A 26,150-nucleotide genomic window follows, 5' to 3' on the forward strand; every position below is an offset into this window, starting at 1 on the left:
TCATTTTGGCTGACTCCCTACATTTGTTTCTATGTGTTAGTAGAGCTGCTATATCTTCCAGTTTAGGTAGGGTGACCTTATATAGTAGGTGTCCTGTAGGGCCCAGTGGTGCAGCCTTCCCCCGGTCACACAAGCTTGACAGTCTAGGTGTGCCCCACCCCAAATGGACTGTGTGCACCCTCCTGTTACAGTTGAGCCTTGATGCTGTTAGTGCATCAGTGGGAAGGACTAACCTCCAGGTTGGTTGACTGTGAGGACTAGCCACGACTACAGCAGAGAAGCTGCTGTATAGGGGCCCACCCCATGGAGCAGTATTCACTTCAGTGAGGCTCTGGTTCCACTACATCTGCCCCACTTATGGAAATGGTTGGGTGGTCTGAAGATATCCACTAGATGAACTGGCTCAGGGGCCCTCCTGGGAGGTACAGACCAAGATCAGTTGCTGCCTGTGCCCTGCCCAGGGTTATCTGGCATGAGCTACAAAGTGGTTTGCAGATGGTTGCTATTCTGATTGGATTTAGGGGGTACCTGGGGGAGGCTAAGGTGTGAACCAAAGCTGGCTGCTGCTATTACTGGGCTTGGGCCACTTAGCAGAAGGGACAGAGCACCTGAGGCCAGATGTTGCTTGTTTGGGGTTTGTAGGCCTTTGAGCCATTTTAGGAAAGTCCACAACATAGGTCAAGACAGACCATTCATATGGAAAAGAGAGAACCTCCTGGGATTCCAGCAGCTCCTGACTCAGCTCAGCCACAATTCCCACTGGTGTTACAGCCAGAAGTTATGGGACTTCTCTTCCAGGCACTGGAGCCCTGGGCTGGGCCCCCTGGCTCCTCAGCAGGCTCTTCTGCAGCCAAGCTATCCCTACTAATTATTAAGTACCACACATGGATTTGGGACCAGTTGGTCCTGCCCCTCTGCCCCTCCTACCAGTCTTGATGTGGCTTTTTCTTTATATCCTTAGTTTTAGGACTTCTGTGTAGCTAGACTTCAGGTGGTTCTCAATGATGGTTCTGTAACTTAGTTGTGATTTTGATGTGGTTGTGGGAGGATGCGGGTACTGCATTTACCTACTCTGCCATCTTGACCAGAAGCCTCCAGAACTATTTTTAAATGAACAAATTGCACTCCTATTATGAGCCAGAGGATATGCTAGATGCTGAGGGCACAGGTATGGCTACCGGCTACTGCCTTCCCTGGAGCATTCTTGACCTAATGCTTCTGGGCAATGAAAACTTCACCCGCTTAACTCAACTACCTATTCAATGTAAATAAAATGTCCTGTGAGCATTTTGTTCCTAATGTCTCTGTGTCCTTCCTGGTCCCACTGCAGGCATTAGCTGCGGGGTCCCACCCTCTCTGGAGAATGGTTTCTATTCAGCCGAGGACTTCCATGCCGGCAGCACAGTGACCTACCAGTGCAACAATGGCTACTACCTGCTGGGGGACTCAAGAATGTTCTGTACAGACAATGGGAGCTGGAACGGCATTTCACCATCATGCATTGGTGAGCTAAATCTTGGCAATCGATGTGTTGATTTATTCAGACTCTGTGGGAGACAGTCACCCCAAATTCCCAAGACTCTCACATGGCATTTCTTTGTTGACTTCATCTCCCCCTAGTAAGCTCTGGGCAAAGCATGGTGGCAAAGCGGCTGTCCACAGAGGTGCCAGAAAAGTTTTAAGTATTTACCTGGCTCCACATTAAGAGTATCTATGGCTTTCTGTCCTTCTACGTACTCACCTATAAACTGGAGATAATAATAGCTTTTATTGTATACCTGCAATGTCCGCATGACTGTTATATTTAATTTTTTTTTGTATTTTTTGTATTTTTCTGAAGCTGGAAACGGGGAGAGACAGTCAGACAGACTCCCGCATGCGCCCGACCGGGATCCACCCGGCACGCCCACCAGGGGTAACGCTCTTCCCACCAGGGGTCGATGCTCTGCCCCTCCGGGGCGTCGCTCTGTTGCGACCAGAGCCACTCCAGCACCTGGGGCAGAGGCCAAGGAGCCATCCCCAGTGCCTGGGCCATCTTTGCTCCAATGGAGCCTTGCTGCGGGAGGGGAAGAGAGAGACAGAGAGGAAGGAGAGGGGGAGGGGTGGAGAAGCAGATGGGCGCTTCTCCTGTGTGCCCTGGCCGGGAATCGAACCCAGGACTTCTGCATGCCAGGCCAACGCTCTACCACTGAGCCAAACGGCCAGAGCCTATATTTAAATTTTATATTGAAAATATAGTGTTATATGTTAAGTGATATGTACTTATTTTAAAATAAAAACACATGTTTGCTACATAAGAAAAATCACATTTGATCTGTCTTCATTTTAGATGTTGATGAATGTGCACTTGGGTCAGATTGTAGCAAGTATGCTTCCTGCCTGAACACAAATGGATCCTACATTTGCCTGTGTAACCCACACTACACAGGAGATGGAAAAAACTGTGCAGGTAACTGGTATATGTATAATTGGGAAGTTTATTTCAATTTCTTATTCAAATATACATGTATGTTATTTGAAAATAAGACAGTATTTTCAACATCAAAGGGGAGAAAGAAAAGATAAGCTACCTCTATTTATTTTTCTTAATTTTATTTAGAAAATTAAATTTAACAGGGTGACACTGAGCAATAAGAGTACATAGGTTTCAAGTGAACATCTCTATAGCATTTGAACTGTTGACTATGTTGTATACCCATCACCCAAAGTCAAATTATTTTCCGTCACCTTATATTTGTCCCTCTTTACATCCTTCCCCCCACCCCCTGCTTCACATCCCCCTCCCCATATCCCCCTCCCCCTGTTAACCACTTCACTTTTATCTATGTCTATGAGTCTCAAGATAAACTACCTTTGAAAAGACACATAAGTAACAACTAAAGCTGCTTTAAAATTAGCGCTGTACCTCTCTCAAGCTCCCAATTTCTGAAAAAACAAAACTGAGCGTTAACTCTATCACCCAACTGCTGAAGGAATGCCTGCAGAGTAGGAGAATGGTAGAGTGGATTTAGAACTATCACCAGTGGCTTCCATTGCCTCAGTCCGAACAAAGGAGGTGTAGCATCACATCTTCAATGTCAGTATCCTTTCTCTGCCTCGGCCACACAGAATACTTCATTGAAAAAATGGACAACTTGCCTTACCACATCTCTGTATTTGGGGATAACCTTGATAATACTAGCCCATCTCTCAACCCATCGGCATCTTTTTACATCTATTGAGTAAAAGCAACTACCAGGAAACAATGAAGAGGAATTCTCAAAATCAGGTCTTAACAATTGCGATGACTTCTTGAGAGCATTTCATTTGAAAAGCTTGGCTTTGATAGCCAAAGTGCTCTTCAGAAAGACTGAGTCAGTTTATCTTTCCTTTTTGAGAATTCAAGTAGTATAGTCACTTCAGTTACACAAAACTAGCCCCAAATCTCCCTTTAATGTATATCCTGTCCTAAAAGTGGTGGCTGACCCCAAATTTGCACATAGTAGGGGCTCTTGATCTGCAGTCTGTTTGAAAAGTAAGGCTGGGAACTTTTCCTAAATGTGCTTTGAACCAACTTGAGAGAACGCCAGTTACTCTTAAAACGTGGGTATGATGTTAGAGGAAGTCGAAGGGGCTGAATCATTCATAAGCCATGACTGGCTCCACCACCAACTCCCCAATAAACAGCTCCCTTTTTGGCCAGATCAATTTTGTATATTTTTTCATTAGTCATTGCTCTTTCAAAATATGGTTTAAATACCTATTAAATATATTTTCTGGTCTAATCATTCAATGTATTCCTGGCCTTCATGCATCTACCTTCAAAAGCCCTTTTCTCAGAATGTAACTGGTGCCTTACCTATAGTGGAATCATTTTGCTATGAGACCTTGGATAGTTATGTGAAAGTTACTTATTGTTCCCCCAAAACTGTTTCTCTCTTTTTCGAGAACCTATAAAGTGTAAGGCTCCCGAAAACCCAGAGAATGGCCACTCTTCCGGTGAGATTTATACAGTAGGTGCCGAAGTCACATTTTCGTGTGAGGAAGGGCACCAGCTGATGGGAGTGAGCAAACTCACATGTTTGGAGTCTGGAGAATGGAGTCATCTGCCACCATCCTGTGAAGGTGTGTTCAGTAGATTCCCCATGTTTATGGCGCTTGGCAATCCTAGACAGTCAAGCGGTAGAAATATCAAGAGTTATAAAGGGGTGAGCAAAAGTAGGTTTCCAGTTTATTCTTGTATTATTATTGTTTATTTATTATTGTATTATTTATTTGGGTTCTTTGTCTTTGCCATAGGAACAAGGGTAAACCTACTTTTGCTCGCCCCTGTAGCACGTTAGTGTTCTTTGTATTTAAAACCCAGCCATAAGACTCCTATTTAAACATGACAAGAAAACCTAGGGCTGTCCTTGAACCTGCAGAGACTTTGCACACCCTCACTAAGAAAAGCAATGCTGTCTGTTCTCCCTCCTCCAAGCTGTTTCCTGTGGTGCACCAGCTGTTCCAGATAATGGTGGCATTGACGGGTCAGCATTTACCTATGGCACTAAAGTGATATATAGGTAAGTGTCTAAGATTAAAACAACATTGCAGAAGTTGTTGCAAACATGCTGGCAGTGATATAATACTGGAAAAAAAGAGTAAGAATAATCTCAGATGACAGTTTTGAATTAATATGGAATTCATTGAAGTGTATGTAGTAGTATGAAGACATTGCATCCAATAATCTATATAACGGTAGTCATAGCTAGAACCTGTAAATCCCTTGACCAGTAACCTATCATTGCTACCATACCTCTAAGCATGGATGTCATGTAAGAAGGCCCTGCAAGTTAATAAAAACTCTTGGTGTTAAGCTGGAACTTTGGCTCCAAATCCAATATTTCAGGGACTAATACTAGGCCAGACCACTCTCAAACCAAGAATTTTCCATTTGCAGCTGCTAATCCATGGTAAAAACTGGAGGCAAGCCAACTCCTTAAATCTGTCTTTCTACCTATCACCCAGCAAGATCTCTGTGAAGACAATGGACAGAGTTGAACCTTGGAAAAAAATAATTTCAAAGCATTATTTGAGTAGGAAAAAAAGGAACTCTTCCGATATGAATCAATTCTCAATATTTTTGGAGGTTTTTGCACAGATAGAATTATGCACAGCAAAGCAAATTATATTCTGTCACTTTCCTTTGTTTTCGTTAGGTGTAATAAAGGCTACACTCTGGAGGGTGCTGGAGAGTCGTCCTGTCTCGCCAGTGGCTCTTGGAGTCATTCTCCTCCTGTGTGCGAACTGGTCAAGTGTTCTAACCCTGAAAACGTCAGTCATGGGAAGTATGTTTTGAGTGGGCTTACCTACCTGTCTACTGCGTCGTACTCCTGTGAGAGTGGATACAGGTAAGTCCACAGGCACCAGCAACACTTCCTGCAATTCCCTGTTACTCATTATTTGCTCAGTAGGTTTCATTTGTGTGTGACTGAATGACTTTCAGTACAAGTTTTAATTGTAAAAGATATTCCGAAATGTGTATGCTTCCTGAAGCCTACGTTATAGTAAATATCCAAGGACATATGCCACTTTGGAGCTGTAGTCCAATTGCTATCAACATTTAGACATTAAGCATGAAAGCAGAAAGTGTTGTGAGGCGTTAGACAAAGCCTGGATTTTTGGTAAACAACTTACCAAGCTTATACTCAATATCACCTAGGATGTTATAAAAAAAAAAACATGTCAAGCTAAGGGCCTGGGTCCTTAAGACTGTAAAAGATTAATTTAATTAGTGGTGTGTGTGTGTGTGTGTGTGTGTGTATTCAAACAAAAGGAACAATAGAGTCAGTCTGTGATCAGAGAGTTGGCCAACTGGACCTGAAGCGAAACAGATCAAGTGAACAGAAAGTGGAGTGAGTAATCCAGGCAATCAGAATCAGGTTGGCAAGCAGAGGCGGATAAGCCATGCCACAGATGCATGGTTGGTATGACCAGAGGAAGTCCAGAGGTCGGAGTCATGCGCAACACCGTTCAGAGCCCAGGCTCAGGGCCAGGACAGTGCCCTTCAACCTCAGTCACCCTGAGTGTGTCTGTTATCCTGGATGTCTGTCTCCTAGCCAGCCTGTTAATGCCTCCTTGTCCAAGTAAGCTATTCACAAGGTCTGGAGTACCCTGCAACACCGCCAGTGAACGCATTTTACTCTGCACCGAGTTACGTTGTTCTAGCCCATTCTTTGTTTTAAAATGTCAATAGCCTGCTCAGGTTACCATTGCTTTTACATAACGCAATAAAAGGAAGGAACTATGTATTTCAGTTCCTCAAAGGTCACCTGTTCTCTTCAAAGTCCTTTCTGTTTCATTTCTATGGCAGTAAAGAAAGAGGCGGTGTCATTCTTTTCTGTAGCTTACAGGGCCCTGCCATCCTGGAATGCTCCGCATCAGGCAGCTGGGACAGAGCGCCACCTACCTGTCATCAGGTCGTCTGTGGAGAGCCACCTGCCATCAAAGATGCTGTGATTACTGGGAGTAACTTCACTGTGGGGAACACTGTTACTTACACGTGCAAAGAAGGGTGAGTAACCCTGTGAAATAAGAGAGGGTTGGGAGCCACTGAAGACAAGGGTACCCCCTAACTGTGGAGACGGGCACCACTGAGCATTAAATTGCATTTCCTGTCAGTCGAAGCCAAAGACAGCTTCATGCTCTTACTTCCTGACAGCAGAAAGGGAGCATATTCTCCTGGGGGAACAATGTTTTCCTGGACTTAGGGTAATTTATCAAATTATGCCATTGAACAGCACAGTGGAAAATATTTTGCTTTAAAGATGCAAAAAAGCACATTTAATTAGGCATTTGTGTATTTATGCTCTGCAAACTGAAAGACAAGATTTTAAGTCACAACATAAAGATGACGTGTCTTCAAGAAAATAAATAATCAAATTTGGGCTTTTACGTTTTTGATGATCTCATTTAATTCAGAGGTAAAATTTGAAAAACCAGGGAGGAGATTACAAAGAGCTTTTACCCTCAAAGTCTCATGTGACCCACACAGAAGCCCTGTGAGGGGCAGAGAAAGGAGAGTCCTTCTGGGACAGTGATCTGCCGTGGGTCTCAGACAGGCAGTAAAGAATTGGGGGGCCGTGGACTTCCCGGTCATCTGTCCCCGTGTGCTTCCTCGGGAAGTATTTTCACTACGAGTGCTGCTTTCACACCGCAGCTTGACCACGGTTGCCCTTCACACACTTGGAAGCAGCAACCACAGAAGGGTTGCTGTACTCCGGGTTTGAAATTTCAGCTCTGTCATTCACTAATTGTGTGGCCCTGGAAAAACTGTACAACCTCTCTGGGCTTCAATGTCCTACCTAAAATGAGTTCGTGAAAAATTCCTCATTTTCTTTCTTTTTTTTTTTTTTTTTTTTTTTTTTTTTGTATTTTTCTGAAGTTGGAAACGAGGAGGCAGTCAGACAGACTCCCGCATGTGCCTGACCGGGATCCACCTGGCACGCCCACCAGGGGGCGATGCTCTGTCCATCCGGGGCATCGCTCTGTTGCATCCAGAGCCATTCTAGCACCTGAGGCAGAGCCATCCTCAGTGCCCGGGCCATCTTTGCTCCAATGGAGCCTTGGCTGCAGGAGGGGAAGAGAGAGACAGAGAGGAAGGAGAGGGGGAGGGGTGGAGAAGCAGATAGGCACTTCTCCTGTGTGCCCTGGCCGGGAATCGAACTGGGACTCCTGCACGCCAGGCCGACGCTCTACCACTGAGCCAACTGGCCAGGGCCAAATTCCTCATTCTTATGGCTAGTGCAAAAAATAAAATGATATAATATTGGCCTAGCCAGAAAAAAAACTTAATAAATTCAATATAAACTGCCATTATTAACATGCTTGGAGCACAACTCAGGGTACAGTTTCTGTAGTATCATTAACATGGACGTTTGTTTCACCTGGATAGACCATCTCACTAATGCAGGGCCGCCAGCAGGTGGCGCCAACATTTTGTTGCAAATTATATCAATAGCAGACAGAAATATCAACACCTTAAGTGAAAAAGAAATCTTTAATATTGAAATATCAGTGCAGGATTTAGCTTTTGATGGTTCAATCTGTGCAGGTTGATCAACTCATTTAAAAGCTGCTTCAGAGTAAACTGTACAGGACTATTAAATGTTAGTCATTTTTGTGAAACTTTATCAAATATAAATGTCCAAATAGTAATTGATATTGACAACTTCTGGGTTTGTCTTACTAAAAAAGTAAGGCATTATCACCACATAAAACTAAAAAACAAGAAGTTGATTTTTAAAAGTTACTCAAAGGTAAATGTTAGTGATATTTTACTGTATTTCTTCCCAGAATTTTGTCTTTCCATATATATTTTTAGTATTAAAGATAACACTGTATATAAAATTTTATTTCTCTTCTTCACAAACCATACATATATTTTTGTCACTAATCATTTGCTTATAACATATCATAATAGTTCTGTGTCTGCCTAATATTAAGTCTATATATTATACAAAAGGGATTTAGTAAAAGAAGCATTAAAGACAATAATGAAAATTACAACAAAACTGTACATTTGTAGAGGGTTTTACATTTTTCAAAAGACTTTCATGTGAAGTATCTCATGTGTTCCCTTCTGTAATGATGGAGATTTGGCAAAATAAATATTCTCACTTTCTAAGTAAAACCTGAAGGTATTGGGACACATTGTCATATATATATATATATATATATATATATATATATATATATATATATATATATATATATATATATATATATATATTCTGGTCTGGGCAAGTAGACACTCTGTGGGAGCCTTTTCCTCATTGCAAAGATGGAAACCAAATCCGACCACCTAAACCACGTAACCGATAAAGGGTCTAAAGCGCTGTGTATACTCATGGAGTACTGAATAAACATAGTTTTATTATTATTATATGTATCATCATTATTGTTATCTAAAGTGGTGACATTTTAATCCTGTGGAAGAAACTATCTCAACTCACCAAATTCATAGAAAGTACACACAGTTCCAAATCACTGCTACTACCTCTTGGGAAGTTTCAGAAAACTTGTGAGTCCGTATCCCTGTTCCTTTATGCTTTCTGCCTGGGTCCTTGTGATTTTCCTGTGCTGGAAAGCTTTGCCTCGACTTGCTGATGTGACACACTCCCAGGTGGCTGTCTGCAGACTGGTGCTGTAATAATAAGTCAGCAGGTTTGCCTTTGTTCTTAGCAACCCGCGGGCATCCAAAGTACTCTGTCTTTCCGTCCGTCCTCACTCTGAATTGAGGGGTGGGGGGGAGAATGTGGGTGTTCCATCATTTCAGACTGTGTTCCTATAGAACACAGGGCTTGTTTTGTTTATGACAATCCCTTATGGTCTGAGTGTGTGGATTATTTTTTCTACCAAGAGCCCCAGGAATGTTACCAGGCAAGAACTTAATTTTATATTATTTATCAGTTTCTAGGCTTCCTGCACAAAGTGAGTAGTGTAAATTCTACCTAAAATCCATATAAAGTGATACCTGGAGACTAATACCTTTCGCAGGGGCTTTGTCTACCCAGAGCCCCAGCAAATACAGAGATCTCACTTGTCATCTCACTGGGCCTCTAAGTGGACTCTGTCTACTGAATATCCATTCGGTGAGTGCCCTCCTAGGACACAGATTCAGGCCAGAGACTCAGCCATTGTTTTCAGCTTTAACTCCAAGTCTGTTTCCCGTTCTCTCTGCTCTTCCCTGTTCAGTCCAAGGGCAAGCACGGCATCGTTCACGGGCTTCCTCTTCTGTTTTTAATTTCCTTCATTTGGGGCACATGGAAGTATCCTTTCTCATTAGCTCAGTTATACATTTAAAACCCTGTTATATGTCAAGTATTATGTGGGGAGGGTTTTCAAACTGTGTTATAGCCAGAATTAGACATAAATTCTCATCCTTCTCTCTCTCTTCATTCCTTTTCTGCCCCCCCCCCCCCCCCCGGAATATATTGGCATAAGTCAACATGCACTGTGTCTTGTTCTGTTCCGGTATGGAATCACTGTGTTCGTGTCATGGCTTTTCTCTAATAGGCCCTGTCCTGCTGTCTCATTCCACTTCCTAAGATGCTGCTGGCCTGGTAAGAGGGTTCAGGCCTGTTTTCCCCTGCAGGCTTCCCAGCTCCCTGTTCGCCCTCGGGGCTGCCTGACACAGGCCGCTGCCCTGCACGCTGTGTAAGCCTCCTGGGCCTGCTTATTGCATGTACACACGTACACTCTTGCTTCGGTCTTACTGTTTTCTTATACCGGTGTTGTGCTTTTCATAGGCCTTTACCTGAATTAAGGGGCAAAGACCCTCTCTTAAGTGTAGGATAGAAGAACAGATGCTTTCGGAGACAGGAGTAGTATGATGAATGCCCAGGAAGAAAGGAAACAAGCAAAAAGTCTTGCTTCTTCCTGACCAGGCGGTGGCGCAGTGGATAGAGCATCGGACTGGGATGCAGAGAACCCAGGTTCGAGACTCCGAGATCACCAGCTTTAGCGCGGGCTCATCTGGTTTGAGCAAAAGCTCACCAGCTTGGACCCAAGGTCACTGGTTTGAGCAAGGGGTTACTCGGTCTGCTGAAGGCCCGCGGTCAAGGCACATATGAGAAAGCAATCAATGAACAACTAAGGTGTCGCAATGCGTAATGAAAAACTAGTGATTAATGCTTCTCATCTCTCCGTTCCTGTCTCTCTATCCCTGTCTTTTTCTCTGACTCTCTCTCTTTGTCTCTGTAAGAAAAAAAAAAAAAAGAAGAAGAAGAAGAAGTCTTGTTTCTGCCTCCTGCTCAAAACCTGGCCTTTCAACCTTTTATCAAAGCATCGCACTGGGGGTTTTCAGCTGTTTGTCCAAAGTAACAAAATAATTGCTTCTTTTTTATTTTCCTTTTTATCTTTCTATAAGTCCTGTTCTGGTGAGGAACTCAGAGGGAGGGAGGGCTCTTTGGCATCTGAAATCCTAATAGAATCTCTCCCTTTTGATTCATCTCAAATATGGGCTTTTAAATGCAATTACTGATAATGCAGTTACTGAGTAAAAATGACCGTTTTAAAATCAGAATTAATTACTGATACAGATGTATACTTTCTATTGCTCTTATTTAATTACAGCTCTTTTAATATCTACTATGTTGCTCTTTTAAGCCTTTTTAAAGTTATTCTAAAAAAAGAAGAGTTAATAACCCACAGGGGAGCTCACTCAGAAAGCCTCACGGGCACACGCTCATTAGTAGGCTTCCACTCAGTGTACGAAAGGGATCACAAAAAATTGCATTTTAAGATTACTCTGCCCATTTTTAAAAGATTTTTCCTTATTATTCCAGAAATATGTTAATATACTGCAACCATTTCATCCTAAAATATGTTCATCTATGGCATCGCTGTAATTTTTTTTTTTTCTTTTTTAGAGAGGCAGGAAGGGAGAGACAGTAGGGAAGGAGAGAGAGATGAGAAGCATCAACTCTGAGTTGCATTATTTATTGATTGCTTCTCATATGTGCCTTGACAGGGGCAGGAGGGGGGGAGGCTGAAGCTGAGCCAGTGACCCCTTGCTCAAGTCAAAGACTTTGGACTCAAACCTGTGACCTTGAGTTTTAAGCCAGCGACCTTGGGCTCAAGCCGGCAACCTTGGGCTTCAAGCCAGCAACCTTTGGGCTCAAGCAAGCGACCATGGGGTCATGTCAATGATCATGTGTTCAAGCCGGTAACCCTGAGCTCAAGCTGGCAAGGCCATGTTCGAGCCAAGGAGCCCGCGCTTCAGCCGGATCCTCGGCGTCCCAGGCCAACACTCAGTCCTCTCAGGCAGTGTCACGGTAATATTGATGTGCCATTTTTCTATGGAATTTTAGACTAAATCTGTTTTGTAATATACATGGTCAATTTCAAATAACTGCACGCATGAAAGTCCCTCATGTTTCTTGAGTGACAATACAGAATGTCACATAAAATCTAATTAAATATTCTAACATTTTAGATTTGTACCAATTCCAATGTTTTTTGCTTTGGTAGCCAACATTTATAGGATGATATATCTCACTATCTGTACAAAACTTTATCATTTTTAATTGTTTTTTTAAAATAAATAAAGATATGCCCCAGAAATGTTAAAGAATTTCCATTTCTAATAAAATGAAATGGTACACAGTTTGGTCAGAGATCAGTTATAGTCATGTCTAAGCAATAGCTAAGTTAACCTCTCTTTTTTTTTTTTTTTTTTTTTTTGCCGGTTGGAAATATATCTTTCTTCAGCATCTTAGCAGACTAACTGCTGTATTTTAGATTATTATTTTTAATAGCCCTCCACCCCTATCTACATTGAAGGTATTAGTCTAAAGCACATCGGTTCTACCTCTTGAAGCCACTCCATAAATTTCTCTGCTCCTCTGGAATGCTTGGTACCAGGTTCTCCTACAGCCCGGTCATTAGAGCTAATTAGGGGGCTTCAGTAAGTATTCCAGGCCCTTCACACATTTCCAGGACTGAGAACTGAGGCTCCCCTCTGGCTAGGTTGCCAATCACGCAGCTTTGGAAGACAGACAATTCATTGGGGGGAGAGACGTTTCAACTAGCTCAAGCTCAGGGCTGCACTTCTCTTGATTTAATATTGCCTTGGAGAGTTAGAAACATTGAACTGACCTAAAAAAAAAACAAAACCCCAAAACCCAAAGACTCCTTATTCCTCATTCTACAGTTACATGTTATTTATAAACCAATGGCCGTCTAGGCTTAGGACAGTGTTTTGTGGCATTTACAAGACCTTACTTCTATTAATCAATACTTTCTAGGTCATATGGTTAATAAACAACTTAAGTATCTTTCTGTTCCAGTGACATTTTGTCTGATCAAATCTAAGGAGATTCTTGTCAAAAACCACTTCCAGTTAATCCGTGCCTGCCACATCTTCGCCTGTCAACCACCACAACTGCTCAAAGTACACGATTCTAGCGATCGCCACTTCCTGTTCCGGGGGTTCATATGCCATTACTATGTTTAAGTTCTTAGAATGCCCTGGCTGTGTCACACTCCCATTTGTTTGCTCATGTGGCTTTTCTGCCTTCGATGATTCATTTCCAACTTCTCTCAGGACTCCACTCCAAAGCCCTTTGATCTGTAAGGCCTTTCCTCCTCTTCTCATTCTTAAGATAGAATCGATCGTTTTTCCTTTAAGCAATCACTTCAGGTGTGAAGGGGCCTGCAGTGCACCAGGTAATGGGTGAGGGGATGGGGGCAGGCACAGACATGTAAACAAGTCAATGTATTGAGATGACATGTGTCCACTAAGGAAGTAACTCTAGCAATTCTTTAAGTGTCTAGCACATAGCATGGCCCTTGAATTATTTAAGTGTGTCTAGCACATAGCATGGCCCTTGAATTATTTATGTGACTCTAGCATATAGCATGGCCCTTAAATTACATAAAGATTAAATGCTGACAGAAAATCATAAAGAAAAGTCAAGATTGTAGGTCAGAAAAAAAAATAATGTTGGATCTAAGAAATTATGAGTAGTATCAAAAATGCATCCTTTAAATTTATTTGTTTAAAATATATATATTTAGTGGTAATTTTCCATTCCATTACACAAGAGCTCTGCTGTGATTTTCCATGAGGGAAGAATAGTTAGTGGAGATTTTCCAGATCGGGGGTCAGAGGTCTGACGAAGTCCTGCCAAATTACAAAAACAGTTCTTGTGTCCTCACCAGGCCTTGAGGAATAAGGAAGGTTCTGGAGGCAGATGCTTCTGCCACAAAATAGCTGGTCCCATGAACTGAAGGAAGTGTTTTATAGATGGCACAAGGGATCCTAATAAACCATGGATGTGTCAGGTGATGTCTGTGAACGTCAGCCAACAACATAAGTTAGCAACATCAAATGACCCGTGACAATAATGGTGCAAGGTTCAAAGCGTGCAAAGGATGTAAACTATACAATAAAACATCAGGAGACTCCCCGAATGAAATTTTTACCCAGAGCACATCCTGCACAGGAGCAGTAGGATCTGGGCACTCAGACCTTGGCAAACGGTTTTTTAATAATAAAATTATGTTTTAAAAGCACAATGTCTTTGTATACCTTCCTGGATCCTCTAAGACAGAAGCCATATAAAAATGTATTAGGTTTGGATTTCTTTATAAAGACCTGAGCTTATCCAAAACAATGAATGCAGCAGATCCTACTGGAAACTGAGCTCAGCTGTTGGGGATGTCAGCGAGTATTCGTTTTGAGACCATAATATGGTCTATGACCACAGGTAGAGTGGATGCACACACCTCTGCTGATGCTAGCATTTTCCCCTTGATCTCTTTCCTATAGATTTCCTAAATCTTGCCCGCTAGGGTGAAGACATTCCAACCTCTCTGTAATAGCTGATCTCCTATGAAATTCAAAGGGACCTCTAGAGAATGTTTGCTAACTAATGACTTAAGAATCTTTCCTGAGGGTGGGTCAAATAATTGTTAATAGTAACAAGCCAATACAGTTTCCACAGGACACCCACAAATTGCAAGCTAACCTACCTCGTTTTAAAAAGCAAGGATGAGAGACAGAGCAATGTTATGAAAAGGTACAAGTGATGAGATCCCATAAAGTACTCAGATGCTAACTCGGCTGCTTGCAGCTGTGTGGCTCTAGGCAGTTTTCTTAACCTGTTTAAATGACCATTCACTCAGCTCTAAATTGAAGAAGTGAATATGTCTAAAACGAATTAAATTAGGTGCCCAATTATGTTGGTTCCCTCACCTTTCATTCATATCAAAATGACAGACTGAACATCTCTTCCTTCAGTAAGAAAGTAAGGATGAAAATAAGAATGACTCAGCTATAATTATCCAAATACTCATATCCTATTTTGTTCTACTTCATTGAGAGAACACTTGAGAGCAGTTTAAGATTTTTGCAAGTTATCAATCTTATATGTGGGCAACCACCTTGGGCATAAAGAAAGACTGAATGTTATTAAGCAGAATTTATTCAAACTGGTTGAAGAGCAGAGCCTTGTGTAGAACACAGCTTTTAATGCTAACCACATGGTTAAGGAGACTAAAATTATAATCGCTGCTTTAAAGTTCATTGAATATAAGTAAGTGTGTAACGAGGAGCTATATATAGGCTACATATGGCTCAGACATAAGAGATTGTTTTAAAGAATGATGATAAAAATCAACCAACCAAAACCATCTAAAGACAGATGAAGTTCCAATTTTGAATCAAGTCAAACAGGGCAGTAGCTCACTCCTCATTTTTTTTATTTTTAAAGAAATGTGTTGTAATTTTTAGAGTTCCTTAAATCTCAGCGATCTTCAATCTACCTTCCTTTCTGGATAAGCAGTAATATGAAAATCAAAAGATGTATTTTTGTATCCCAGTAAGAGTTATATGATCAATAAGCTCAATAGGCAACATTATTTTGAGGACTAAAGAAAAAAGTTGTTTTGGGACAAATAATAAATCTAGAAGTAGGATAAAGAGACACAAGAACCTTTTATGAAATATCATCCTGGTTGTTTCTTTCCTCCCCATCTCATAGCTACACCCTTGCTGGACCTGACACCATAGAGTGCCTGGCCAGTGGCAAGTGGAGCGGAAGCAGCCAGCAGTGCCTGGCTGTCTCCTGTGATGAGCCCCCCCACGTGGAACACGCATCTCCAGAGACTGCCCACCGGTTATTCGGAGACATTGCGTTCTACTACTGTTCGGATGGTTACAGCCTGGCAGACAATTCCCAGCTCCTCTGCAATGCCCAGGGCAAGTGGGTTCCCCCTGAAGGCCAGGCCATGCCCCATTGTATAGCTCATTTCTGTGAAAAACCCCCATCTGTTTCCTACAGCATCTTGGAATCTGTGAGCAAAGCAAAATTTGCAGCCGGCTCGGTTGTGAGCTTCAAATGCATGGAAGGTTTCGTACTGAACACCTCAGCAAAGATTGAATGTATGAGAGGAGGACAGTGGGCCCCTTCCCCCTTGTCCATCCAGTGCATCCCTGTGCGGTGTGGAGAGCCACCAAGCATCCTGAATGGCTATGCGAGTGGCTCAAACTACAGTTTTGGGGCCATGGTGGCTTACAGCTGCAATAGGGGGTTCTACATCAAGGGGGAGAAGAAGAGCACCTGCGAAGCCACAGGACAGTGGAGTGGCCCCACGCCCACATGCCACCCGGTATCTTGCAATGAACCACCTAAGATTGAGAACGGCTTTCTGGAGGTAAGAGACTGGTTAGCAAGAGGCCCATGGCTTCCATCCGTCTCGGGGCCAGCCAGTGTGGCTAACCTGCTATTCCAAAGCAGGGCCAGTGAACAGATTAGTTGTTGAAAACAGAAGTAGTGAAGTCTGTTGATAGTGAATATTGGAGAAAATATCCTAGAGATATGGATCCTGTAAATATCTTAGCTTTCTAAATTCTACTAGTATATAGACATTTGAAGTGCTTTGTAGCAGTATCTTTGCTCTATTGTTAGAAGAAAAACCAATTTTAATAAAATAATGTTTTTTATAGTCATTATTCCAAGATAGATGTATACTTTATTTTATAGACATAAATCAACATCTAAAAAGACCTATTAGCATTTCTAGTTTTTAGACAAAAGATGGGAGTAAACCATCTGTTCACTAGGATGCAGATTTTGCAGTCTTCTTTTAGTGAGTTTGAAGATCATTTTACCTTGACGGACAAAGGGTTAAATTAGACCCACACATGTCCTGCTTTCACACCAGTACGTGTCTTCTTATTATGTCCATCCAGAAAACAGGAGTGAAAATTTACTCCCCCAAGCCAAGGGCCATTTTAAAGAGACAATATTCTAATTGATCACTTTTGAAAAACTGACACACATAAAATACCTTTTCTCCTTTATAGTCCAAAACAACAGTAAAAGTCATTTATTTAAGTTTTTGCTCAAATGTATTAGGTTTCCACTGGAAGAGGATTACAGTGTATGTAAGGCTTTTTTTATTCTTTTCACAAATACTTCTGGAGCTCCTACTAGGTGCCAGGTAAGCATCGGGAATGGACTATTTAACCATACAGGTTAGGTCTGTAACGGCATGGTGCTGGCCTGCATGTGAGGTGCCCAAGCCAAAAATAAGTGAACAAAACAAATGATCGTGTCCAAATACCAAGACATTTGTTACAGCGTGGACCCTGGACTTTACCTTTATCACTAACAGAGGCCCATAGTCATCTTTTAAGGGTTTCGTAACTAATTCATCTTTCATACCACCTAAAGGTGACCTGTGTACAAGATATGTGTATAAGAGATACACTTATATATTTATATATAACATATATTTAATCATATTTAATATGTAAATAAAACATATTTACATATCATAAAATATACACTTATTTGAATTTTGAGATCATGAGTATTAAATATTCTGTTTCAAAGTTCAAAAGTGCTTTTTATTTCCCTCCTTTATTATATATTAGCAACAATTTTATAAAAAAGTATATTAAGAATGAATACCAAACTCTTGACAGTACTCTTAGGACCATATCCATAAAATATATTTAATTGACTTCTTAAATTATCTCACAAAATTAACAAATAAAGTATGTTTGTGTACATGTTTCTTTTCTATGATTAAAACAACGATAGCATTGCTTTGGTCAGCAAGATTTTTTAAAATTTACCAAGTAACTTATTATTTTCAGTATTGCTCTATCAAGTCATCCATCGATTTAGAGACTTTTTAACTCATCTTTTACTTAAGGGCTCAGCACTGTGGTAAACATTTCTGCAGTAATGATGACCTAACTTGACTTCCTACGCTCTTTGAACCTACTTGAAAAAAATAGCATTTGGACCTATTAGAAAAAGAACAGAAATCCTTATTTGCTTATGTCTTAATTGGTTCATTTTAATTTAGTTTGTTTTTACTAGTCAGTGTATTGAGTGCATTATAGAATCTGTTCTGCAGATTTTACTGAACTGTTTTCTCCTTGTTGTGCAGCACAGCACGGGCAGGATCTTTGGGAGCGAAGTCAGGTACCGGTGTAACCCAGGCTACAAGTCGGTCGGAAGTCCTGTATTTGTCTGCCAAGCCAATCGCCACTGGCACAGTGAAACCCCTCTGTCGTGCATCCCTCTCAACTGCGGAAAACCTCCCCCCATCCAGAATGGCTACGTGAAGGGAGAAAATTTTGACGTAGGGTCCAAGGTTCAGTTTTTCTGTAACGAGGGTTATGAGCTTCTTGGTGACAGCTCTTGGACATGCCAGAAATCTGGCAAATGGAATAAGAAACCAAACCAAAAGTGTGTGCCTACCAAGTGCCCAGATCCACCCCTCCTGGAAAACCAGCTGGTACTGAAGGAGTTGACTACTGAGGTGGGTGTGGTGACGTTCTCCTGTAAAGAAGGGCATGCCCTACAGGGCCGCTCTGTCCTGAAATGCTTGCCATCCCAGCAGTGGAATGATTCTTTCCCTGTGTGTAAGATGGTTCTCTGCCTTCCACCTCCGCTCATTGCCTTTGGTGTTCCTGCTCCTGCTTCGTCCCTTCATTTCGGAAGTACTGTCGAGTATTCTTGTGTGGATGGGTTTTTCCTACGAGGAGGTGCTACCACCTTCTGCCAAGCTGATGGTACGTGGAGCTCCCCACTGCCAGAATGTGTCCCGGTGGAATGTCCCCACCCTGAGGAAATCCTCAATGGCATCATTGATGTGCAAGGTCTTGCCTACCTCAGCACAGCTCTCTATACCTGCAAGCCAGGCTTTGAGTTGGTGGGAAATACTACCATTCTTTGTGGAGAAAATGGTCACTGGCTTGGAGGCAAACCAACATGTAAACCCATTGAGTGCCCAAAGCCCAAGGAGATTTTGAATGGCAAATTCTCTTATACAAACCTACACTCTGGACAAACCATTACATACTCTTGTGACCAAGGCTTTAAGCTTGAAGGTCCCAAAGCCTTGACCTGTTTAGAGACAGGTGATTGGGATGTAGATGTGCCATCTTGCAAAGCCATCCACTGTGATCCCCCACAACCCATTGAAAATGGCTTTGTAGAAGGAGCAGATTACAGCTATGGCTCCATGATCATCTACAGCTGCTTCCCTGGGTTCCAGATGGCTGGTCACGCCATGCATACCTGTGAAGAGTCAGGATGGTCAAGCTCCACCCCAGCATGTGTACCCATAGACTGTGGTCTCCCTCCGCAAATTGATTTTGGAGACTACATTAAGGTCAAAGGCAGTCAGGGATATTTTGACCAAGAGGAAGACATGATGGAAGTTCCGTATCTGACTCCTCGCCCTCAGCATCATCTGGGAACAATGGCTGAAACCCGGGAAAGCTCAACTCCTGCTACACCTTCAGCAAGCTTCCTATATGGCACCATGGTTTCATACACCTGTAATCCAGGATATGAACTTTTGGGGAACCCTGTGCTAACCTGCCAGGAAGATGGAACTTGGAATAACAGTGCACCATCCTGCATTTCTGTTGAATGTGACTTGCCCGTTGCTCCTGAAAATGGCTTTTTGCATGTTACAGAGACTACCATGGGCAGTGCAGTACAGTACAGCTGCAAACCCGGCCACATTCTGGTGGGCTCCGACATAAGACTTTGTCTACAGAATAAAGAGTGGAGTGGTGCTTCCCCACACTGCGACGCCATTGCATGCAAAAAACCAGATCCGATTGCGAATGGCTCCATCAAAGGAAACAACTACACATACCTGAGTGTGTTGAACTATGAGTGCGATCCTGGGTATACGCTCAATGGCACAGAGAGGAGAACATGCCAAGAAGATAAAACTTGGGATGGGAATGAGCCGGTTTGCATCCCTGTGGACTGTCACTCACCCCCAGTTGCAGCCAATGGCCAGGTGAAAGGAGAGGAGCACACGTTCCAGAAAGAGGTCAAGTACACGTGCGACGCCGGCTTCTTACTCGAGGGAACCAGGAGTCGTGTTTGTCTCGCCAATGGCAGTTGGAGTGGAGCCACTCCCATCTGTGTGCCTGTCAAATGTGCCACCCCACCACAGGTGCAGAATGGGGCGATGGAGGGCCTCGAGTATGGCTTCGGGCGGGAAGTGGCGTTCCGCTGTCAGGAGGGCTACGTGTTGCACGGCGCTCCGAAGCTCACCTGTCAGTCAGATGGGAGCTGGGATGCAGAGTTTCCTCTCTGTAAACCAGTCCACTGTGGACCTCCTGAAGACCTTTCCCATGACTTCCCCAATGGCTTTGCCCTTTATCACGGGGGCCTTATACAGTATCAGTGCTTTTCCGGCTATAAGTTGCATGGAAGCCCTTCCCGGAGGTGTCTCTCCAACGGCTCCTGGAGTGGCAGCCCCCCTTCCTGCCTGCCTTGCAGGTGTCTCACCCCAGTGGTTCAAAGCGGAACTGTCAACGGGACCGATTTCGGTTGTGGACAGGCAGCTTGGATTCAGTGCTTCAAAGGCTTCAAGCTCCTGGGACCTTCCGAAGTCACCTGTGAAGCCAACGGCCAGTGGAGCTCGGGCTTCCCTCGCTGTGAACACACGTCTTGTGGGCCTCTCCCAACAATACCAAACGTAGTTATCAGTGAGAGCGACTCTTTGGAGGAAAACGTGGTAACATACAGCTGCAGACCTGGGTATGTCATCCACGGGAGTTCAGATCTGATTTGTACCGAAGAGGGGATGTGGAGCCAGCCCTATCCCGTCTGCCAGCCCCTGTCCTGTGGACCCCCACCATCGGTCGCCAATGCCGTGGCAACTGGAGAGGAACACATCTATGAAAGTAAAGTGAAACTCAGGTAAGAGAGTTGTGGAATGAAAAGTGATCAAAATTTAGCTAATTGGAAAAAAATACCCACTTCTGGACTACTCTCCAAACACTGAAGCCTTTTTTTTTTTTTTATTGAGAGGCAGGGAAGCAGAAACAGACTCCCACATGCACCCTGATCAGGAGGCACCCGGCAAGCCCCCTACCCAGCAATGCTCTGCCTGTCTGGGCTGCTGCTCCATTGCTCGACAAAGGAGCTATTTTAGCACCTGAGGTAAGGCCATGGAGCCATCCTCAGTGCCTAGGGCCAACTTTGCTTGAACCATTTTGAGATATGGCTGCAGAAGGGAAAGAGAGGGGGGCGGGATGGGGGAGAAGCAGATGGTCACTTCTTCTGTGTGCCCTGACTCGGAATGGAACCCAAGACTTCCACATGCCAGGCCAACACTCTACCACTGAGCCAACAGGCCAGGGCCCATACACTGAAGCTTTTAATACTTGCCTTTATTCTGCCCATAATTATGTAGAGATCCATTGGTTTTAAAAATAAGTTTCTACATTTTCACATTGTAATTTCTAATATAATTATCATGATCATTATATTCTGTTGAACTTCATGATCCTCTAGCTAGCTTTAATATCTTTTAAGTCATAAGGCTGTATTTAACATCATGCTGGTAAATTTCTTTATGCTTGTAGTCATGGATGCAAGTGGTGGGAAAATAAAGCAAAAGCAGAAGAATTCAGGTAAAAAAAAATCACATACTTTCAGTGAACCAAATAAATAGGGAGATATTCATAAGGGGACTTCCAACCAATACTATCAGACAAACTAAGCATTTAATGCACAAATTATGCTTTTAGCTAGATCGTTTCCCATTTAAAATGCATTATTTAAAAAGATGAGAAAGTAGAAAATGAATTTATAGGTTAAACTTTTATTGGAATAAATGTTTACACTGTTCAAAGATTTCTCGATCCAATCAATTTAGATTTTATTCACATCTCGGAAGGAATAATGGATTATCCTTCACATACTGTACTGGCTTCTTAGATTTCATTTATAATCCAGCAGCTCTTATTAAATATGTCTGTTATGGACATTTTAGCCCCCCCCCCTTCATTTTCTCTTCCTGCAATTAGAAATAGACACTAAGAACTTAGGCTCATGAATTCTAAAGCAAAAGAGAAGGGAAGAAAGACAAAACTTATTCCTTGCTTATGAAATACATTTGAAATGTTCTGTTCAGATGTTGGTGTATCAGATACCTTGAGGAGACACAATATCACTGGCTTTTCAGGGTTTGGCTGTTTGTTCCTTGTGTGTTGATTCCCTTGTCTTTCACTTCTTCACATGGTAGAGAAACAGATCACTCCACGTGTGCTGAACCTCTGACTCCAGTTTGGCCTGTAATTTGTAAAAAACAGATCTGCCCAATAAATGTTCACAATTAAATGATTTAACTGTAGAGCCTGATTCTCTAGATAGAAATTTCAGCTCTCTGGTATCAGTTTCATCATCTACAAAAATGAGAATAATGATAGTACCTATTTATAGAGTTGACTTGAGTATTAAATGAGTTAGTATTTGTAGAACAGGTAAAACAGTGACTGGAGTTTACTAAGTAAACATTTGCTGGATGAATAAATGCAAAAATTTTAAACTATAGCATTTTAGAGCCAGTTGATTTGAATTTGAACAGCCATACTACTATTACATTATAGTATCTAATAATCAGTATTAAAAGAAATACCCTATGTAAAGGACCTAGTAGAACGGTGCTTGGCACTAAGTCAGTACCCAATAAATATAATGTTATATTTTTACTAGTATCTGAATCTACTTTGGACTGTCTAAAATTTTTTGAACTGTTAGTTGTTTTAGAATAAAAAGGAATTCAGTCATGTTATGCACCATGAAAGTCAATCATAACAACATTAGAAGCAACTTTAACCTTGGCTAGTCCTTAATGTGGATAACAAAGGATCGATCTGGTTATCATTATGTTGGTGTTTCTGCATGGCAGTGGCATCCACCTGATGCTTGAGTTGGTTTTGGTATAGCACATGAAATATCTACCAAGCCTTCTAACAGCTTCTTAAATCCAAGAACAGATCACCCACTGCATTGTCTTCTCTTTAAGCCATGTATTTTTGCTTTTCTGTTGCAGGTGTCTGGAGGGTTATGTGATGGACACAGATGTAGATACATTCACCTGTCAGGAAGATGGCCATTGGGTCCCTGAGACAATCTCCTGTAGTTCTAAAAAATGTCCCCTGCCGGCAAACATGACACATGTCCTTGTTTACGGGGATGATTTCAGTGTGAATCAGCAAGTTTCTGTGTCATGCACAGAAGGCTACACTTATGAGGGAGTTAATGTATCAGTGTGTCAGGTAAGATTCTCTGTCTTAATTAGAATGTGTAAGTGTAATACACACACACACACACACGCGCGCGCGCGCACACACACACACAAGCAGTATCTTTGTATCCTAAAAAGAAAAAAAAAAGCCTCATGTTTCCAATCATGTCAAAGGATTTGAGAAGAGCTTTGGTAGAAATACAATAAAATATATCTTTCTTTCCAATATTCCTCATTTTGAACTATGAAAATGACCAGGATAGTGAAAAGTGGCAAAGTTAGGTGAAGTGTTAAAACACCTATAACAAGATATGAAAACTTAACCACACGGTCATATGGTCTACACCTCTACTCAAAAAAGTGTCTATGTATAGAAATGAGCCTGATGATTCCAAATATGTTTACAGGTTTAGTAGAAAGATCAAAGGCTATAGTCCTGGCTGGATAGCTCAGTTGGTTAGAGCATCATCCCAAAGCGCAGAGGTTGCCAGTTTAATCCCGGTCAGGGCACATACATACAGGCACAGAACAATGTTTCTACTGTCTCTCTCTCTTCCTCTCTCCCTTCCCTCTCCCTCTCTAGTATCAATACAACAAACATTAAAAATAAGAAATAAAAAAAGAGAGAGACAGAGAAAGAAGGAAGGAAGGAAAGGAAAGTTAAAGGAAAGAAAGAAAGAGAAAGAAAGAAGAAAGAAAGATGAAAGAAAGATAGAAAGAAAGAAAGAAAAAGAAAGAAAGAAAGAAAGAAAGAAAGAAAGAAAGAAAGAAAGAAAGAAAGAAAGAAAGAAAGAAAGGTTAAAGGCTACAGAAACAGAGTAAAAAAAGAAGGGAGGGAGGAGGGAGGGAGGAGGGAGGGAGGGAGGGAGGGAGGGAGGGAGGAAGGAAGGAAGGAAGGAAGGAAGGAAGGAAGGAAGGAAGGAAGGGGGAGGGAGGGAAGGAAGGAAGGAAGGAAGGAAGGGGGAGGGAGGGAAGGAAGGAAGGAAGGAAGGAGGGAAGGAAGGAAGGAAGGAAGGAAGGAAGGAAGGAAGGAAGGAAGGAAGGAAGGAAGGAAGGGAAGAGAGAGAGAAAGAAAAAAAGTAAAGAAAGAAAAAGAAGAAAGAGAAAGAGAAAGAAAGAGAGGTTAAAGGCTACAGAAACAGAAAATTGGAGTCAGATTCTGTGTCTGCTACTTAAATACTTGTATGACTTTAAGAAAGTTCCTTAAAATTTCTGTGCTTCAGTTTCCTTATTAGAAAAAATATGTATAGTAGTGCAAATCTTGTATGGTTAGTGTGAAAAACTATAGATGATGCGGGAACATTCCTAGCCCAACACCATAGACAGCCACCTCCCTAGGACATTTCTTCAACTTGTTTTCTTTTTTTATATATTTGTCATCAAAAGGATTACGTTATTTAATGTAATCAAGCATCTAGTATATGCCTGCCATGTAGTAGGGACTCAAGGACTATTTCCTTCTCCTTCCAGTTTCCCGTTTATAAATCATGTGTACTCAGTGAGTGATGCTGCCACAACTGAAAGCGGAAACAACCTAGGGAGCAGGTCAGATGACTGTCAAAGCTGCCATGCTCTCAGAATTGATATAGTTTCAGATGTTCCCTTTTGGGCTGAAGCAGTGGGGAGCGGGGTGCGGGGGGTCTTTTTCAAAGACCTTGAACTTTCTGAGCCAAGCAAAGCCCCAGCATAATTACAGGACTCAACTCAATGGTCTCCCAGAGCTGCTCCAGGTTGGCTGTGGCCAATGGGTGACCCTCACATGCCCCCAAAGGACCATGCCATAGAAGTGACTACAGTTGTTTCTTCCAAATCAGTGATTTATTTTTGACAACCCTCATTCTTCACACATAATATGATCTCTACCCTTCACTCAATTGAGTTGTAGTTTAGTTTTTGGTCTGAATAGATAAAAGTATTAATTGTGTTTACAAAAAGATAGGCCCTGGCCAGTTTGCTCAGTGGTAGAGTGTCAGCCTGGCATGTGGAAGTCCCGGGTTCGATTCCCGGTCAGGGCACACAGGAGAAGCACCCATCTGCTTCTCCACCCCTCCCCTCTTTCTTCTCTCTCTCTCTCTCTCTCTCTCTCTCCCCCCCCCCCCCCATCCCTCTCCTTCTCTCTCTCTCCCCCTTTTGCAGCCATGGCTTGATTGGAGTGAGTTGGCCCTGGGCACTGAGGATCGCACCATAGCCTCCATCTCAGGTGCTAAAAAGAACTTGGTTGCTGAGCAACGAAGCAATGTCCCAGATGGGCAGAGCATTACTCACTGGTGGGCTTGCCAGACAGATCCTGGTTGGGGTGCATGCAGGAGTCTGTCTCTGCCTCCCCTCCTCTCACTGAATAAAAAATTAAATTAAATTAAATTAAATTAAATTAAATAAAAGTCTATGTTTAGTGCCTAAAAATATTTTATTTATTTGTTTGTTTTTTCTTTTTCCTCCAAATGAGAGGACAGGAGATAGAAAGACAGAGTCCCACATGCTACCCAACTGGGATCCACCTAGTAGTTACCCTCATCTTGGGCCATGCTCACAACTTAGCTACTTTTAGCACCTGAATCTGAGGGTCCACAGAGCCATCCTCAGTGCCTGGGGCTGATGCATTTAAACCAATTGAGCCATGACTGCAGGAGGGGAAGAGAAAGGGGAGGGAGGGGTGGAGAAGCAAATGGCCTCTTCTCCTGTATGCCCTGACTGGGAATCCAACCTGGGATATCCATACTATGGGCCAATGTTCTACCACTGAGCCAACCAGCTAGGACAAAAAATATATTATTGTAATATGACAAAATAATCCTATAGTTCATGAAACAGATAAATGAATAAGAAGAGCAATATAAATTCTAAAAATTGAATCCTGAAATTAAAACATGTTACAGAAAAACAAAATATAAAACTCCTAACAGTGGAGTATTGGTATAAAATTAGGTGAAAGGAAAAATGAATGGAAGAGAAGAAATGAATCAAAAATATATCCTGATAAAGGAATTATCACAAGGCAGTAGAGAATAAAATAACTAGTAACCAAATTATTCTGATACAATTAAGTAACCATTCGAGGGAAAATTAAAATATACCAAATAAATTCCAAATATATCAAA

General features: G+C 42.2%; 1 protein-coding gene across 1 annotated transcript in view; it reads left to right on the forward strand.

The window, feature by feature from the left end:
• The window catches only part of SVEP1 (sushi, von Willebrand factor type A, EGF and pentraxin domain containing 1), a 181,410-nt gene that overhangs the window by 127,476 nt on the left and 27,784 nt on the right, over window positions 1–26,150 (forward strand). Inside the window, exons 31-39 of the mRNA XM_066256551.1 lie at window positions 1,331–1,504; window positions 2,330–2,449; window positions 3,928–4,104; window positions 4,460–4,544; window positions 5,181–5,372; window positions 6,368–6,535; window positions 15,510–16,182; window positions 17,932–20,717; window positions 22,858–23,083. Coding sequence (XP_066112648.1) covers window positions 1,331–1,504; window positions 2,330–2,449; window positions 3,928–4,104; window positions 4,460–4,544; window positions 5,181–5,372; window positions 6,368–6,535; window positions 15,510–16,182; window positions 17,932–20,717; window positions 22,858–23,083 — 4,601 coding nt within the window. The remainder of the gene's footprint in view (window positions 1–1,330; window positions 1,505–2,329; window positions 2,450–3,927; window positions 4,105–4,459; window positions 4,545–5,180; window positions 5,373–6,367; window positions 6,536–15,509; window positions 16,183–17,931; window positions 20,718–22,857; window positions 23,084–26,150) is intronic.

This window comes from Saccopteryx bilineata, chromosome 2, assembly GCF_036850765.1.
Source record: "Saccopteryx bilineata isolate mSacBil1 chromosome 2, mSacBil1_pri_phased_curated, whole genome shotgun sequence".
In the NCBI taxonomy this organism is placed as follows: domain Eukaryota; kingdom Metazoa; phylum Chordata; class Mammalia; order Chiroptera; family Emballonuridae; genus Saccopteryx; species Saccopteryx bilineata.